At 43.9% G+C, this 19,070-nt stretch overlaps 1 protein-coding gene across 2 annotated transcripts in view; it reads right to left on the bottom strand.

Annotated features, from left to right (window-relative positions):
* The window catches only part of PGM2L1 (phosphoglucomutase 2 like 1), a 50,013-nt gene that overhangs the window by 7,906 nt on the left and 23,037 nt on the right, over positions 1–19,070 (bottom strand). The window contains exons 3-11 of one of the 2 annotated variants that reach the window (XM_086622450.1): positions 13,279–13,385; positions 9,867–9,951; positions 8,829–8,912; positions 6,973–7,166; positions 5,840–6,029; positions 5,506–5,603; positions 4,498–4,708; positions 2,404–2,497; positions 592–721 (exon numbers count right to left, since the gene is read on the bottom strand). In XM_086622450.1, the coding sequence (XP_086478576.1) occupies positions 592–721; positions 2,404–2,497; positions 4,498–4,708; positions 5,506–5,603; positions 5,840–6,029; positions 6,973–7,166; positions 8,829–8,912; positions 9,867–9,951; positions 13,279–13,385 (1,193 nt within the window). The remainder of the gene's footprint in view (positions 1–591; positions 722–2,403; positions 2,498–4,497; positions 4,709–5,505; positions 5,604–5,839; positions 6,030–6,972; positions 7,167–8,828; positions 8,913–9,866; positions 9,952–13,278; positions 13,386–19,070) is intronic. The other variant, XM_086622456.1, reaches the window with a different exon arrangement.

Here is a 19,070-nt window from a genome sequence, read left to right as displayed (position 1 = left end):
AAACTGCTTAGAAACAGATCCTGGGCTTAATCTCAGCTAAAAGAAGAAGACAGGCTGGGAGAGTTGGGGCTGTTCAGCCTGGAGAAGAGAAGGCTCCGGGGAGACCTTCCAGCACCTTCCAGTGCCTAAAGGGGCTACAGGAAAGCTGGAGAGGGGCTTTGAACAAGGGTGTGTAGTGACAGGACACGGGGCAATGGCTTTAAACTGAAAGAGGGGAGATTTTGATGGGATCTAAGGAAGAAATTCTTCCCTCTGAGGGTGGTAAAACACTGGCACAGGTTGCCCAGAGAAGCTGTGGCTGCCCCATCCCTGGCAGTGTTCCAGGCCAGGTTGGATGGGGCTTTGAGCAACCTGGTGTAGTGGAGGGTGTCCCTGCCCATGGCAGGGGGTTGGAACTGGATGATCTTTGAGGTCCCTTCCAACCCAAACCATTCCATGATTCTGTGATTCTATGAATACTGAAGACTGCAGTCTATCACAGCATCAGAAAAAACAACTTACAGTGAGAAAACACACGAAGGACATGTTAAAAATATTATTCTCAGCTCCAAAACGGTTAAGCAGAACATACTAATGAAAAACACAACTTACATTTCATATACCTCCGTGAGTTTCTGTGCTAGTGTGAGGTTCTTGCTCTCCAGGAAGGTTGCCATTTCGGCGATGACCACGGCTGCGCTCACACCATCTTTATCCAACACTGATGTGCCACACATGAAGCCTAAAAATAAAAAATTGATCGTTGAAAAACAAGCTGGCATCCTATTACACCGATTTACTTGATTGGAGTTTTAACCTTTTTCCTGTAAAAGAAAATTGGTCAATGGGTGTAAGCTGTTTTTATTACTGCATATGCACTTCCCTTTTCTAGGAAATCTAATTAACTTAGGGGTTATAAAGCTGGAAAGACATGTGCTACATATAATCAATTAATTCCAGACTGATAACATCTGCTCTCTGAGGGCACCTCTCCTAAAGGAGAGGTATTATTTTGTGCAGGCACACCGATACTGCAGAGTCTCACCAGTAATTTGAATCAAGGGAACCCACAGAGATACAGCCTTGGTAACCCCCCAAACCAGTGCTCCACAGGACTGCCAGGCTACCTTCTTTCAAAGGGATACATGAGCAAGATCTTAATTCCCTGTGGTTAAAAGCTTCTTGAATTTTGGGAATGAAACTGGCACAGGCAACACATCCTCTTCAGTGTGTGCTTCATTTTCAAATGTCATATTATATGTGAATTTGCTGTCCCAGAAAGCTGCCATTTATCCTTAGAAGGAGAGAATTCCTATAGCCAAAATATTCACTACACAGTTCTCTACAGATAAGTGGTGTCAGCAAGATTATCAAGACAAATAGAGCACTCCAGGCAAGGTCAGGAGGAATATTCACACACCTCCATTAGGTATTTAATGCTATTCCTGCACATGATTCGATTCCTCACATATCGTTCTGAAGCATGAAATAAACTCTAAATTTCTCAGTGGGATGGGGTACAGCTCCTGGAGGAACTGTGGTACTGGTGTGATGGATGGCGTGACTGGCATAAGCCACCTCCCAGTTCCACAGGGTCAGTAACAGTGAGTACTCAAGGCAGGACTTGTAAGATGTTAAACTGCTTAGAAACAGATCCTGGGCTTAATCTCAGCTAAAAGAAGAAGACAGGCTGGGAGAGTTGGGGCTGTTCAGCCTGGAGAAGAGAAGGCTCCGGGGAGACCTTCCAGCACCTTCCAGTACCTAAAGGGGCTACAGGAAAGCTGGAGAGGGGCTTTGGACAAGGGTGTGGAGTGACAGGACACGGGGTGATGGCTTTAAACTGAAAGAGGGGAGATTTCGATCGGATCTAAGGAAGAAATTCTTCCCTCTGAGGGTGGTGAGGCACTGGCACAGGTTGCCCAGAGAAGCTGTGGCTGCCCCATCCCTGGCAGTGTTCAAGGCCAGGTTGGATGGGGCTTTGAGCAACATGGTGTAGTGGAGGGTGTCCCTGCCCATGGCAGGGGGTTGGAACTGGATGATCTTTGAGGTCCCTTCCAACCCAAACCATTCTGTGATTCTATGATTCTATGAAAGGCCACAAAGCAACAGTAGTTTGGCTCTGGCATCTCAGGACTTTCAACCTGTACCAGAAGAGGTTTGTATCAGGAAACTGCACACGAACAGCATCGGAATGAGATATCTGACTGGATCTAAAATAGTCATGTATCATTTATTATGACACTTGGCAAGTTGATTTGATGACAGCATAATACTAGTAACTACAAGAACAAAGAACAGAAGCTGCTTCTTTCCCCAACTAAGACTGCTCCTTTTCAGGCTCACAGAGCTCCCAATGGTTTCAAGTGATATTAATTTACGTATCAATAGATACTCACAGTTTTCAAGTGATATTAATATACATACCAATAGATTCCTCAAATGCAAAGAGAACTTCTTTTCCATTATCTAGGAGGTCTTTTACTCTACTTCCAATCCATTTAAAACCAGGGAGTGTTTCCTGAAACAGAAAAAAAAAAGAAAATTAAACACACATTTTCTACTTAGTTTCAAGTCAAAGAAGAAAGCGTAGCCACTATTCCTTTCACTTCCAGGATTAACTGACCAGCAGCATAGGTAAAGTAAAAGACAAACAATTTGTATCTTTAGTACAGATGGTGAATCTGAGGCAAAGAGTCACTGGATAACATTCTACTAGTGAACACTCAACTGGGACATGAACAAATCAAGGAGTAAGCGTGCATGAGAGACTGGGGTCCTCTCTGAGATCAGATGAGCATCACAGAAGACCTTATCAGATGAGATTACAGTACAAAGTTACTCAAAAGGAAAAGTTACAGAAATATAAACAGCAGGTTTGGGTGATGGGAGGGAATAACACTGCCTGTGTTCTTCAAATCATGCAAAAGCAGTCAAAAGCTTAGAAATGGTCCTTCTTGGAGAGAAGGTACAAAGAGGGGAAGCTTTCAGAGAAGACCAAGGGGTTCTGTGAATTCCTAGCTGTTTTCCAGTCAAACGTGTCCCTTTCCAGAAAGAAAGGGAAAAAAAAAAGAACAGTATTTAGTGAGACAAAGAAATTTAGTACAAGGCAGTGATATGAAAGAGCCCCCAACATAAGAAGGACATTCTGGAGCCCCCAACATAAGAAGGACATGGACCAGTTGGAGAGGGTCCAGAGGAGGGCCACGAAGATGATGCGAGGGCTGGAGCACCTTTCCTATGAGGACAGGCTGAAAGAGTTGGGGCTGTTCAGCCTGGAGAAGAGGAGGCTCCGGGGTGACCTTATAGCGGTCTTCCAGTACCTCAAGGGGGCCTACAGGAAAGATGGGGAGAGGCTGTTCAGGAGGGCCTGTTGTGATAGGACAAGGGGTAATGGTTTTAAAATAGAGGGAGGTAGATTCAGGTTGGATATTAGGAAAAAATTTTTTATCATGAGAGTGGTTCAACACTGGAACAGGTTGCCCAGAGAGGTGGTGGATGCTCCATCCCTGGAGACGTTCAAGGCCAGGTTGGATGAGGCCCTGAGCAACCTGATCTAGTTGGAGATATCCCTGTTCCTTGCAGGGGGGTTGGACTAGATGACCTTTGAAGGTCCCTTCCAGCCTTAACCATTCTATGATTCTATGATTCTATGATATTCAACCTGGTTAAGCATATCTGGACAGTCACTCAAAATGATTTTCAGAACTGCTTTCTATTGTAGTTTTTAATTCCACATTGTTTGGCAAAATATTCTTTCCTACTGCACATGGATTTAACTAAGACGTGTACTAAGCCAAGCCTGGATTCTTGCATGTTTGTGCTCAGCTCTAAAGCACTTGCATTTCTTACAGCCAACATCCACCAGCCTCAGAAATCAGCACAAGCCCTTAATTTGAAGGCAGGAACGGAAATAACAACTGCCAGTCTGCGGGGACACTCCCATTTTCTTTTTTTTTTTTTCTCCAGCAAGTCCTTAATGAAACTATCTTAAAGATGTGAACATGAGAGTTCCTCTGTCTGTCCCAGCTTGCAGTAAAATCAAATTTCAAACCTACTAGTGATGTGAAGGAACACCGGGCAACGTTTGTTACACGCTCATCCCAAAGCACTCTGTTTTTGCAGCAAACACACCCAGCTGCACACACTTTCCTTCTCTCACACCGAAGGATCTATCTCTAGGAAAATGACCAAGACAAAGGTGTTTGTGTTACACATAATTCAGGCTTTAATTTTTGCCTCTGGTTACCACCTCCTTGCAGCTTTGCTAAGTTGATCTCACAGTCTGCATTCACTGTAACATGCACCGAGAAACACTGCAGATGCTGACATCAGGCTTGAAAAGGTGAAAGAGCATCCTCTGCAAGTTGGAATGCATAAAAATTCCCAGCCAGAAGACTGGAAGTTATCCATCTATTTCTCATTTTGTAAAGTCGTAAGCGCGTGTGTGCGGGTGCGAGACGGAGAACACGGCAATCGGATCTTCCTCTGCCAAGAAGACATCACAAAACCCACACTTACTTCAAAGTGAAATCCCTCCTTCAGTGCAATAGCCCTCAAAATTTTCGAGGAGACCGTGGTCGCTAACATGTAAACATTCTTCACATCAGCATCTTCAGAACAGTTTTCCTTCCAGCACGAAAACATCCACCACCCAAACAAAGCTGCCAGCTCGTTGCCAGTGAAGACCTTCCAGCAGCCACTGCAGACAGGACAGAAAACATCAGAGCTCCTTCAGGTTTCCCAGAGGGAGACACTTCCTGCAGTCACTGGAACAAGAGGACTCTGAGCACACTACTGACAAGCTGCTCCACACAAAGCCACTTTACCAACAGGACTCCACGTTTATCACGTCTCAAGGATTTACGAGCCCAGTGCATTCTGTTAGCAAGCAAAGATGCCATTTAAGTATCCTTGCTGTCAGCTTTGGAACAGCTTAGGTCTTCTTGATTTCTCACCCAGGAGTGTAGCAGCCTACACAGTCTATACATTGCAGCCAGGCAATGCCTGTGCTACGGCGCATCAGAGACAGTTACTTACACAATGATGGGAATTTTGGCCTGTTAGTGGAAGAAAAAGAATTTCTATTCAATATGAAGACGACAGGGGCAAAAAAAAAAAACAACCAACCAAACAACGACAACAAAAAAAACCTCAAAAAAGCCCACAACAGCTAACTGTCCCAAGGTAGAATTTGTTTGCCTAATATAAGTGAAAAAATAAACAGTAACAAGATTTTACTGTCTTTAGTAACCACTCAACTTCTCATTTAAGTCTTCTTTGGCCATTTATTGTGACAGTGGAAAGTATTTAATCTTTTCTGAGTTATCAACTGACTTTATTTAAAATCCATTATTTCAGGTGGAGCTACACCAAAAGATGATGCCAGCAAGAAAAATACCCAACTAGCTAAGTCACAACAGGAAAGAGTGGGCTGAAGGTGTGTGCCAGTCTACCATTTGGGGATGTTCTGCAATTTCCTCTACCCATTCTGCAGAGAGAGAGAAAAGAAAAGGTCTCATCACTCACTGCTCCTGCTGTTCTGCCACTGCTAATCTATCTGCATCCGGATCAGTGGCCACTACGACTCTGGCATTTTCTTTCTCTGCAAGCCTCAGTGACAACTCCTGGTGGGAGAAGAGGGAGGAGAAAAATATAAATAAAAGCACAAGAGCAAATAAACCTGCAGTCTTCCTACTTATAACATACAGTGAAAGAAAAATCTCATACAGATTGCCCACTGTATTAACACAGCTGAAAGCCAGGCACCCCCTGTTCTCCTCCCCAATTTGTTTTTCAACACAGTATCATATCCAAACAGAGGAAAACTCAAAAAATCTGATGAAGTAGAAAACAAAAATACCAGCACAGATTCTCCTTCTTCAGGATTTGGGCATTTGACAGTAGAGAAGTCTGGATCTGGATCTTTTTGTTCAGGTACTGGAATGGGGGGCTGAAAGCCAAAGGCTTTGAAAGCCAACTGCACGTAGTCGTGTCCAACTCCATGAAATGAGGTATGAACAAACTTCAAATTTGTTTGCATGTTTAGCTCCCTGAGAAGGAAAACAGAATCTCAGTGAGATTTTAGTTATTTAATAAGACTACTTTCAGGTGGGAACGCAAAAGCAAAAGAAAATGCAATTACACTTTGTACTGTTCTGCTGATTTCTGCATTAATTTCAAAGAAGGAACGAGTGAAAAGTGCTCGTTGGACTTTCATTAGAAATTGCTGGTTTAAAGTTTCTTCTCCCGGAAAAGGAGATATTTACCTTCTGCTGAAACAGCTGAAAGCCTCCCAAGAACACACTGTTAATTTCTGCATCAAACTCAAGCTCTTCCACCACCCCTGAAGATCTTACTCTGGCTCTACCTGACCTACATTATTCATCCTCCTCCTTTTATTCTTGTCTTCTGCCTCACCTAACCTTTAAACTTAATCTTCTCACCTCTATTCCATGCATGTACACCTCAGCTTTACTCTGAACTTCTGCATTTTATTCAGAACAATTTTTGAGCCTATTCATTTGCACAAAATGGTTGGCATCAGGTGCTTCACTGTAGCCTAGTGTCCAAAGGCTGCTTTTTTGTCAAGAAGTATGGTTTAGTCCTACCGATGGTGACCACCTAATTTAACGACCCACCAGAGAAGGGATGGGGTAAGAGAGAACGAGGAGATGACTGAAAATTATTCCCACCATGAAGAGCACAGAGCAATTGCCTCGAGCAGGGAGTGACGTCTGTGAGAGAGCGGAGCACCCAGCTTCTCTGAACCGTACAGACAGAAATCAAGTCCCTGCATTGTGACCATAAAAACCACTACAGGCAGGTCCAAAACTATTTTGGAAGACAGCCCATGCCTGATACCCAAATCAAAATGTTTAGGTATGGCAGCATCCCATGCTTTATTATTGAAGTCTTATCTGTCAGCACCCAATTCTCCACATGTAACCCAGAGCTTAAAAACAGAATTTAAGTACGTTTTCTTTTATACAATACCTATGGTAACAGATCTTTTTCAGATCCTCCATGTAACAGTCACAAATTTTCTTCAGAGGATCCTGTCTCAGGGGACTGGTATCTACTAGATTCTCATTCCAAGAGCCATTCCATGGTTCAACGCACTCTTCTATACATTTTATTATTTCTTTATCGTGAGGCGAGGTGATCTGTGCTCCATTTTCCCAATAAACCTGGTATAAGTTAAACGAAAACAAGACACAGTTTATTTACAAAGATTATCAGCTTCACCAATTCTCTTAGCCTACAGGATTCCTGCTTCTTGAAGTCACACAGAAAAGGCTCGATTCTCTAAAATCATTTGGAACCATACAGTTTACAATTTTAGTTATGTAATGATAGCTACTCAGCAACACAACCTATTTTCCAAAAAAAGCTGGTATTCAACTATCATGATTGAAATCATCAGGACGTGAGAAACTGAAACTGGGCACTTACATTTGAGGGTGTTGTGCAAACTGCAACAGAAAAAAAAAAAAAAATACCTTCTACGTAGTCTTGATGGCATTCTTTTTGAAAAAGAAGCACAACTTGTTTTTGAAATCAAAGCAAGCCAGATATGCAGTGTGCCAAAGTACATGTTTTTCCCTAACTGAACAACTACAATCTTTCAGCTGGAAACACTATCAAACCCTGAACTAGAAAAAGTCTTTGTTAAAGAATTATTTAGATGCCAGTTTTCCCACAGTTTGTTTCCAGTTGAGCTCACAGCACAGACTTTCTACTCAGATTGATCTCTCTCTTGTCTGCTGGCTTTCATGAAACCCATCAGTACTCGGCATCTTCAAAACTATGGGTTTGTCAAGTTTGGTTAGGATTGTCCAAAACCTTCAGAAGCTGCTGAATTCACAAGGGTAACAGTGAAAGGTAAAACCATTCTTTTGAAAGACTAGAAAAAGACAGTATCCTGGCAAAAGTAAAATGCTTTCTATCAGAAGACACAAACATAATAGCTTATTGATAAATGAAGCACCCGGAAAACTAACGTGGCTTATTTTCTTATTCATTGCTACAGCTAAGCAGAAGCAAAGACTGATGAAGCACTTTACAACTTGTTCCACGGAGGACAAGTGCACCACAATCACCTTCAAGAGTTATTTCTGTGCAGAGTAAGACAGGTTTTCCTATTGTTGCCAGTACTCACTGACCTGTTACTAAGCTTCTCAAATGTTAGAGTTCAGATTGTTATGAAGTTTAGAAAGGAAATACTGTGTTATCACACCCCATAAGCCATGTTGTTATAGATGGTGATACTGTCCCAAGCTTTCAAAACAAAGCCACCCGCCTCTCTCCCAATGTCCACAAAAACAACCTTACAAGGAGCAACACAATACTACAAAGTTTTATTAATCAACTATTAAACTCCAGCACAGTTACCTACTGCCTTGACTAATTCACATAAGTTTTAAACTCATTTTTATGTCCAAGAAGTGAATGCATAATAAATTGCTTAAGCATTTCTTCAGCTCCTGGTGAGACTCCATGGAATGTCACAATAGACTTGTGCTCAAGATACACAGGCGGTGTGGTCTTAAGTCCTGGGTGCAGAAGAAAGCGTGCCTAACTTAGGTTATAGAAGGATGAATTACTTGAAATCATTTTTCCTTCTAATGTACACACATACACACACACGCTCCAGAAGAAGCCAAATGCCAAAGGCACGGGGTAGTACTGGCAAGGAGCTGGCTGTGACATAGAATCACAGAATGGTTTGGGTTGGAAGGGACCTCAAAGATCATCTAGTTCCAACCCCCCTGCCATGGGCAGGGAAATCCTCCACTACACCAGGTTGCCCAAAGCCTCTACATGCTACAAACTTCAAGTTCAAGCCTTACCTTGTATCCGTTGTCCTCCTTCCGGTTGTGGGATGCTGTGATCATCACACCAGCCACAGCCTTGAGCTGCTGAACGGCGTAGGGCTGAAAAGGAAACCCAGAAACGTCCATTTACGTAAGAGCTCTGCAGCTGGCACAAAAACATCATCTTATGAGGACAGTTACACAATGGGATGGTACAGGAGAAGTGGCTCTCAATGTTTCACCCGTTTATTTGAAAATTGTATACATGAATGCTCATCGTTCTGTTTCCTGTGGCTAGTAATAGAGGGAAAGCTTGTTCCTTTCTGTTGCATAGGAACACTGTGCTATTTCCCAAATTCCTAAACACAACTGTTAACTGGCCACCTAAAGAAAGTCTACTCACAGATGACGCTAGTATTGGAGAAAGAAAACAAGCTGAAACAGAATGAAGGAATTCACCCCAAGGCTTGTTGAAAAACAAGTTACAGGTATCTCCAGCTAAAGAGCATCCAGTCCTTTCAGTCTTCCCCTCAAAACAAGATCCACAGCGTACACAGCAGACTAGAAAACCAGGATTTAAAACCTTGCAAGAAAAAGCTTTTGTGACCAGAAGAGAAAGCTCTAACTTTTTGAGATATTAGAAGCAGAGGCAACCCCTTCATTTCTTCCACTCCAAACGGTTTAAGTCTAATGTCCAAAACCATACGACAAGTTCCTATTTATGTGTGTGTGAATATATATACATATCTCTGACCCTTATGACAGCCAGGTGTTTAAACACAGAATAAAAGACCAGCAGAATCCTTCACCTGTAACTAACAGAGCAAAGCCCAGATTGCAATAACTACTGCCCCTGCAGAGCAGCTGGAGTGAACTGGGGTTCTATGGACTATCTGCACGCAGAAAATCCAGCAGCGTTCTTGTTACAGCCTCCTTGAAGAGCCAAGTGTGCCAAGCAGCCTCTATTTTTCTGTTTAAATAATAGAATCTGAGCAGAAAATTGCTAGTTCCCATTTTTAGCAAACTTTCCAACACTCCCTTAACCGCACGGTTCAACGAGAGATGGTGACTCACCACGAACGGCGTGGGGGCATAGGTGGAAAAGAAGTACACAGGTACATCTTTGGCCAGTAGGACTGCTGCAGTGAGTTTTGCAAGTCTATCGACATGAAAAAGAAAACATCCAGTCAACCCCAACCCCCCATGACAACCCAACCCCCATGACAACCCAACAGCCATACAGCATTACTGGAACCTTCATGTCACCTGTTTCTTAAATCCCTTTTTTCCCCCCCTTACAACAGAAGCAGTATCCTCCAGTTTACACAGTCAATGTAATACAGTTTCCAGGTTACAGAATCCAAGACAGTGCTTTTATTTGTGGCTTGAAAAGCACAAGGCACTTCAGTCAACCATGTAAATAAACCCGTGATATCAAAAACAAAGATAACGAAACGACTGGTGTGACACTTGTCCTTCATTCAAGGACAAAACCAATCTCCCAGAAAGTTTAAAGTGCCAGATGTCTGCAACAGCAGGTTTCAAAAAGGATTCAGTACCCCACACAGCAAAGCTTGTTTGCCAGCCTTGTTCAGCAGCTTCAAGACAATATCAATAAAGCAGATCTGTTCCTCAAAAGTAGTTCTGCAAACCAGCACACTCTTACTCCAAGAAGTTTAGCAACAGTAACAGCACCCATGTTTTTAAATCTTGCCTTTATAATAAACTTTTTTCTTTCAAGCAGCAGGGAAACTCATTCTCTTTCAGGTAACTGACATGAAATTGTTCTTTTCAAGTCAGGTACACACGGCTCAGCGGTTAATGGGAAGTCTCAGAGTCAAACCAGATGAGAGATTAAATAGTGTAAGTTTGTTTTGCACACTCGTTTTTACAGACAAGCATCAATGCTTGTTTCCTTATCTCCCATGAGGAGTACAGAATCATAGAATCATGGAATGGTTTGGGTGGGAAGGGACCTCAAAGATCATCCAGTTCCAACCCCCCTGCCATGGGCAGGGACACCTTCCACTACACCAGGTTGCCCAAAGCCCCATCCAACCTGGCCTTGAACACTGCCAGGGATGGGGCAGCCACAGCTTCTCTGGGCAACCTGTGCCAGTGCCTCACCACCCTCAATGTAAAGAATTTCTTTCTTATATCTAACCTAAATCTCCCCTCTTTCAGTTTAAAGCCATTGCCCCTTGTCCTATCACTACACACCCTTGTAAAAAGTCCCTCTCCAGCTTTCCTGTAGCCCCTTTAGGCATGCTGTAGTCTAAGTTTCAGTTACTCCGAATTTCACTATGGCACTATCCAAATGTAACCTGAAACCACGGAGGAGTTTGAGAGCTCAGCCTGTGGCTGAAACTCCGGAAATTTTATTTGTTTATCACAATGGTTTATGTCAACTTCGTTTCGGGATACAGCAGGAGGGTCTGCCATCTCCCTCAGCACTAGGACTGATGCAAAGAAAGGGGCACTCCTGCTCATGCAGAGCTGGACAAGCGTGCTGATCCAACTGAGAACACTCTTTTGGGGAGGTTCCATTGGATTTTAGTGCTATTATAGCTACGCGTCAGTCCAAGGGGAAAAAGGAAACATGTAGTTGAGAACTGATTTGCTCCTTTGGCATGTGAAACATGACGACTGCACTGCCATCCAGTGTGAATTCCAAGCTTTGTGTGGCTGAAAAGGAACGTTTTTCTTACATTTGCACATTTGTAAGATGTACATAACCCATTTGGTATTTGGGTACCAGCCTTGCAAACACAGTATGCCAGATGAGTTCAAAACCCTCATGCCAAAGCCTGGTGGACAATGTGCCACATGCATCTGAAGATCAGACAGGAAGGTGTGGAAAGGCAGACTTCAGGGGGATGGAAAAACTCTTAGAAGACATCACAAGATTCAGTTCAAGAAGGACAAGGAACTGCTTGAGAAAGTCCAGCGCAGGGCCACAAAGATGATGAAGGGAGTGGAGCATCTCCCTTCTGAGGAAAGGCTGAGGGAGCTGGGTCTCTTTAGCTTGGAGAAGAGGAGACTGAGGGGGGACCTCATTCATGTTCATAAATACGTAAAGGGTGACTGGCATGAGGATGGAGCCAGGCTCTTCTCAGTGGCATCCAATGATAGGACAAGGGGAAATGGATATAAGCTGGAACATAGGAGGTTCCACTTAAACATGAGGAAGAACTTCTTCCCAGTAAGGGCACCAGAACACTGGAACAGGCTGTCCAGAGAGGCTGTGGAGTCTCCTTCTCTGGAGATGTTCCAAACCCGCCTGGACACATTCTTGTGTGATCTGATCTAGGTGGTCCTGCTCTGGCAGGGGGATTGGACTAGATGATCCTTTGAGGTCTCTTCCAATCCCTGACATTCTGGGATTCTGTGCTCTATTACACCAAGAACTATTACATACCCAGAATATTAAATGTTGACAAAAATTACAACAATTAACAACTACATTAATTAAAAGAATTAACTACTCATTAACTACATAATCAGCAACTGGGTTGGCTTTTTTGCAAAGCACGCCACTACAACACGTGCTTTGCTCCCCAAATGACAAGGGATTAGGATTCCTAAATTAGTACCTAAAGGGGGCCTGCAGGAAAGCTGGAGAGGGGCTTTGGACAAGGGTGTGGAGTGACAGGACACGGGGCGATGGCTTTAAACTGGAAGAGGGGAGATTTCGATGGGATCTAAGGAAGAAATTCTTCCCTCTGAGGGTGCTGAGGCACTGGCACAGGTTGCCCAGAGAAGCTGTGGCTCCCCCATCCCTGGAAGTGTTCCAGGCCAGGTTGGATGGGGCTTTGGGCAACCTGGTGTAGTGGAAGGTGTCCCTGTCCATGGCAGGGGGGTTGGACCTTGAAGGTCCTTTCCAGCCCAAACCCTTCTGTGATTCCTTACAGAATTGGGAGAGCAGTTCTTTTACAGATCCTCTCTCCCCTTTCCTCACATAGAGCACAGTTTGGCATCACTGGAAGTTTACATTTTAAGCATTCCAGCTAAAATATTCCCAACGTGGAAACACACTGAGATCAGAGACTAGCATAAGGGTACCAAAATACTGGGTTACAGCAGGCTGCAGGTAGAATTCTTCTCCCCCAAGCAAGCTTAAATAGAAGAGAATGAGTGTTAAGGGTAGTGCATTAACATTTTGTGGTTCCAAGCTAGATGTCAGTATTCCAAATTTACCTTCACATTCAAATTTCTCTCCAGGCATATCAACTTCTTAATGTCTGCCTAACGTGCTCGTGGATTTAGACTGTAAATTCTTTGGTGAAGTGACTAGCCTTACATTCCACATTTTCTGGCAACTGGTATAATAAAGGCTTTAGTCCATGCCTCCCTTCACTACTATCTAAATGGATTAAGGGAAGGGAAAGAGTGTGCGTAGTTCCTGACAAAAATATTCTGATGGAACGGAATGCATTTCAAGCCACAATTTAATTTCTAGTCTTGCAGATGTAATCAATACTCATACTTCTTACTGCTGCAGTTGCTGGTCACCTGACCTCGTGTGTCATATCCAACAACAAAGCCTCTCTGCTTAAAGTCTGAAAAACACCTCTCGAGATACTTGTAGATCCCCTGGAAAAAGAAAAGAAGAAAAAAAAACAGGGAAGAATTAGCTCTAATGGAGCACACACAAATATTAAAAATGATCTTGAACATAGGATCCATAATGTCAGTAGGCAAAATACAGCTCAGCAAAAATGTCAATGATGATATCTGCAAAAGCAGCATATTTATTTTGCCCCAAAGTGTTCACAGAAAGAAAACAGAGAAAAAGTTGCAGGAAATAAAAGCAGTACAACAACTAGTGACCAAACAAAATAAACAGGAAGCTTGAACCAGCAAAATCCTCAAGCAGCAAACTCTTGTTTTGAATCCATGTGCTTTTATGTGTTCCAAGAATCTTCTTGAAGACCCAATTGAGAAAAATCCATTTTTTTGCAAGTCCATCCCCTCAGATAATACAAGGATAGTGCTAGTGAGAGCTACACTTTATCCTTCTGTTCCCAGTAGTCAGACACCTTCCAAAGCATTCATTCCACATTTGCATTACAAGGATGCTTCATCCTTATCCACTTTTTCAAACAAAAGTTGATTCCCAGCGATCTGACGCAGGTGGGCAGATTAAAGACCTCGACTCACACACTGTGCAGATACAACAACACAAATACAAGCTGTCTTCTATACATAAAGGCAGAACATTTCCAATGGCAAGATATTGGAGAAGATCCCCATGCAGGGAAAAGAAAGTAGAGTAGATGAAGGGAGTAAATTTTAAAAATGCATTGAGGGTGAGGAGACATATGTGCTGAAACATATGTAGGAGGAAAACAAAACAAAACAAAAAAACCTCTCAGCCAGCTGCCTCTTAATTTCAAAATGGGAGGAGATGGGTGCTCTTTGAAATAATGCATCACGTGGTGTTCCAGCTTCTCTAGCTTCACCATCCCCATCGCATCCATTCACTTCCCAGACTGGATCTCTCTGGAGATCCATCACAGAAACAACCCAGGATGGATCAGCAGTTTTAGACAAAAAAACATCCCCGAACTTACCTTGGCCAAGCTTATCTTTAAAAAGCTGCCTCTTACAGGGTACAGACTTGCCCTTGATGGAGGAGGCAGGGGGGTTGTACTAGGATTAAAAATATTTCCCCCCCAGTATTAAGTACAATTCTTCGTAGTGCCCCTATCTAGAACTGACTCTGCATCACCAACAAGCAATCTCTCAACTGGAAAGCTGGTCTGACTCCTATCCACAAAATTCAGTTGAGCTCATTTTTATTTATTTTTAATGGTTTTTACCCTTTCCACCAAAGAATGCATACTTCAAAGCACTGACAAGTGGATACTGGTGTCTCTTTGGAGAACCATTTCAGCTGCAGATGGGGAGGGATTCACTATGAAGGGATTCACAGAGAGAAAAATACTTTAAAAATAAATAAAAATCTTTGAATATTGACAGAACTAGAAGCTGTGCCATGGCACGATCGCCAGCTGAAGTCACCTTCACGCTGAACTGAAACGTGTTGATACACAAACACGTTCACATCGCCTGACAATTTCAACAACTTTCGTTTGCAGTTGGTAAAGAGATAAGAGAAATGGGGAAAACCTGTTCAAGTTTGACTAGAAAAGATTGAATAATATTTAAGGAGCCAAACAGCAGATTTTTTATCCACAGATCCCTTATTCAGGCTAGTGGCATCTTGAGGTCGCAGAGTTTTATCTGAACTAGTTCCTCAAATACCAAGAAACTGCATAAAAAAGACAAGATTTACAGAACAACCGGGACCATTCTCAGACAAACTGGTACTAGTGAAGAGCAGAAAATGAAATGTTAGAAGCAGCACGAATTAAGGCAAGTTCAGAAAGAACAACTAGTTCTCCCATCCACGCAAAGTCAATACATAGAATCATGGAATGGTTTGGGTGGGAAGGGACCTTCAAGATCATCCAGTTCCAACCCCCCTGCCATGGGCAGGGACACCTTCCACTACACCAGGTTGCCCAAAGCCTCATCCAACCTGGCCTGGAACACTGCCAGGGATGGGGCAGCCACAGCTTCTCTGGGCAACCTGTGCCAGTGCCTCACCACCCTCAATGTAAAGAATTTCTTTCTTATATCTAAGCTAAATCTCCCCTCTTTCAGTTTAAATCCATTGCCCCGTGTCCTGTCACTGCACGCCGTTGTCCAAAGCCCCTCTCCAGCTTTCCTGTAGCCCCTTTAGGCACTGGAAGGTGCTGGAAGGTCTCCCCGGAGCCTTCTCTTCTCCAGGCTGAACAGCCCCAACTCTCCCAGCCTGTCTCCAGAGCATCTTACATCCCACTTGTAAGAGTGTTTTGTGGTTTGTAAAAGTGTTACACACCATTTCTATTTCACACCCACCCCCCAGGAGCTCTCCCTCGACAGCAGAGGCATCTCTTGAACTTTCTGGCAAGCCTGGCACCTCTAGCATTCTGCAGATCTTATTTCTTCCTCACCCCTTACTTCCCAACCACAACCATCAGGGCTGGATTGGGTTTTTGGCTCTAAAGCCCACACCCTTACACATCTCCCAGCTTTCCATTCCCTCATTCCTCAAAGACAGAACAACTGGTTTATTTTCGTTGCAAAGTAAGGGTCTATACTGATTTTTTTTAACAGGTCTGATCTTTGGTACTTCCTCCCCTGAACCTTATCTCAGCTATTTTTGCTGAGATAATTTCTGAATAAAAACAGGAATGTCTTTACTTTCTGCCATGGAGAAGTTTTGCTTAAAATTAAGGCAATATGATACGCAGTACGAGAACAAAATAACTCAAACTTAGCCAAAGATCCCACAGCTGAAATTAGCCCAGTCCTACTGGACTTGTTTACTATCCAAATATCTTTATTAAAGCTGCAGGGAACAAAAATAAATGAAAAACATGACAGTGAGAGGAAGTGAACACAGTGTCTCTCCACCATCCGAAGCCTCTACTCGAGTTCACATCTATCTTCTTCGAGGTGTCATTCTCCCTTTCTCAGAGGGCAGTTAGTAACTCCAACACCTCTTGGGATAGGTCCTCTCTTTAATAAATTTCTCAATTTAAAGAATTTCTATTTCCTTTCTACAAGACTCAGGTTTTGATAGTGTCCCCATCTGATTTCTCCTGGGATAGCTACTGCTTCTAAGTTGGAGACATCCCAGTCAACATCTTGCCACTACATACTTGGTGAAAATACCTTATTAGCGAGTGTCAGCACACAAACCTGTGACCACCTCAGTGGATCTAAAACAAAATTCTGTTTAAGTGCACTGAAGTACTACAAATATTTATACCACCGCACAGTTCAGGTGATTTCCCTATATAAAATTCACAGGCTGATCTAGTCTGCCTCTACAGCCATGTTTTGAATAATCCTCTTCCATGTCCAGTCCCTTATGACCAACTTCCAAAGAGAAGAGAAGGGAAAATGATGCTATCAAGAATGACATGGAAAGATTTTTGGCTGATTAATCAAGAGAGATACTAACAGCTTTATAAAGCCCAGTATTTAAATCTTTCAACCATTATCTCCAGCTTTGCTTACACAGCAACAGGAAACTCGGAGCAATCCTGAGACCCCCCTGCAGTGCTGCCTTCAGCTCTGGGGTCCCCAACACTAGAAGGACATGGAGCTGCTGGAGCAGGGCCAGAGAAGGCCACAGAGATGATGCGAGGGCTGGAGCACCTCTGCTCTGGAGACAGGCTGGGAGAGTTGGGGCTGCTCAGCCTGGAGAAGAGAAGGCTCCGGGGAGATCTTCCAGCACCTTCTAGTACCTAAAGGGGCTACAGGAAAGCTGGAGAGGAGCTTTGGACACGGGTGTGTAGTGACAGGACACAGGGTGATGGATTTAAACTGGAAGAAGGGAGATTTTGATGGGATCTAAGGAAGAAATTGTTCCCTCTGAGGGTGGTGAGGCACTGGCACAGGTTGACTGGAGAAGTTTCCCCATCCCTGGAAGTGTTCCAGGCCAGGTTGGATGGGGCTTCAGGCAACTGGTGTAGTGGAAGGTGTCCCTGCCCATGGCAGGGAGGTTGGAACTGGATGGTCTGTGAGGTCCCTTCCAACCTAAACCATTCTGTGATTCCATAAAGATGACTAGGAGGTCCGTGACAGGTTACTTACCTGTTAATGAAAGCAATTGGCTCAGCAGGACAAAAGCAATACTTTAGCAGGAAAATCCAGGCTTTATGTGCAGGTTTATGCACCTACAATCTTCAGGAGAGCCAAAAGCAACTTCTGGATATTCTGTACCTTTCTGGATCTGACTTTTCATGATATCTATATAATTGTGCAAATGAAGAACACAGCATGCACCTTCAAATATTTCCTTCAATTAAACCTTAGGTAATTACACTGAAGTTATTTTTTTGAAAGGCCATTTGGCTGTACCTGCTACAGGAATAAACGGAGAGAAACGGGGTGGCCCATTTTCACCTTAAGTTCAGCAAAACTGTTAAACGTCATTAGTTTCTGAAACAAGAGTACTCAAAGAGATTAAATCTGATGCAGTTTACTTCAGAAGCGAGATCTAATCTGCTTCCCAGAGATTGCTTTTTCTGACTTGATACATGGCTTTAACAAACAACTAAAAATAGCAGCTCCACAAAGGGAGCAAAAGAATACAACCCAGTTTGTTACTTGCAGAAACCAGTAATGCCCATGAGACTGAACTTGCAAACACATTCCCTGCTGACCAAAATGAAATTTTTCACTTTTCTGCCAAGAATGTGGTATCAGGCAGCCGATCCAAGTCCAGTCAGGCTTTCACGAGACTGGAAACACAAAGGCAGCACGCAGCGCTCAGGCGCTGGGAGCGTGAGCAACTCCAGTTTGGACAGACTGCACAGGCCAAAAAGTGAAGTGACTGTTATTAACTTCCTCAGCAGCATCCAGATGTTTACTCTGCTTCAAAGAAAACTGGACTTGTTTAAAGGAACCTTGTTACTCTTAACAATTCCATCTCTGGCAACAAACTACCAGTTTTTAAACTATTTGTTTGTTAATCTCTTCAGCTCGTTCCCACTGCATCAGTGGAGACCACCTGTACTGCATCAGCAAGTTTTGTTCGTACCATTACGCTATTTCATAGAATCACAGAATGGTTTGGGCTGGAAGGCACCTCAAAGATCATCCAGTTCCAACCCCCCTGCCATGGGCAGGGACACCTTCCACTACACCACGTTGCCCAAAGCCTCATCCAACCTGGCCTTGAACACTGCCAGGGATGGGGCAGCCACAGCTTCTCTGGGCAACCTGTGCCAGTGCCTCACCACCCTCAGAGGGAAGAATTTCTTCCTTAGGTCTCATCAAAATCTCCCCTCTTTCAGTTTAAAGCCATCACCCCGTGTCCTGTCACTACACACCCTTGTCCAAAGCCCCTCTCCAGCTTTCCTGTAGCTCCTTTAGGCACTGGAAGGTGCTGGAAGGTCTCCCCGGAGCCTTCTCTTCTCCAGGCTGAACAGCCCCAACTCTCCCAGCCTGTCTCCAGAGCAGAGGTGCTCCAGCCCTCGCATCATCTCCGTGGCCTCCTCTGGACCCGCTCCAGCAGCTCCATGTCCTTCTTGTGCTGGGGACCCCAGAGCTGAAGGCAGCACTGCAGGGGGGTCTCAGGAGACCAGAGCAGAGGGGCAGAATCCCCTCCCTCGCCCTGCTGCCCACGCTGCTCTGGATGCAGCCCAGGACACGGTTGGCTTTCTGGGCTGCCAGCGCACGGTGACGGCTCATGTTGAGCTTCTCATCCACCAGCAC

The sequence above is a fragment of the Tauraco erythrolophus genome, chromosome 1 (assembly GCF_009769465.1).
Source record: "Tauraco erythrolophus isolate bTauEry1 chromosome 1, bTauEry1.pri, whole genome shotgun sequence".
Taxonomy (NCBI): Eukaryota; Metazoa; Chordata; class Aves; order Musophagiformes; family Musophagidae; genus Tauraco; species Tauraco erythrolophus.
The sequence above is the reverse complement of the archived record's forward strand: the minus strand, read 5'-3'. Positions and strand labels throughout refer to the sequence as shown.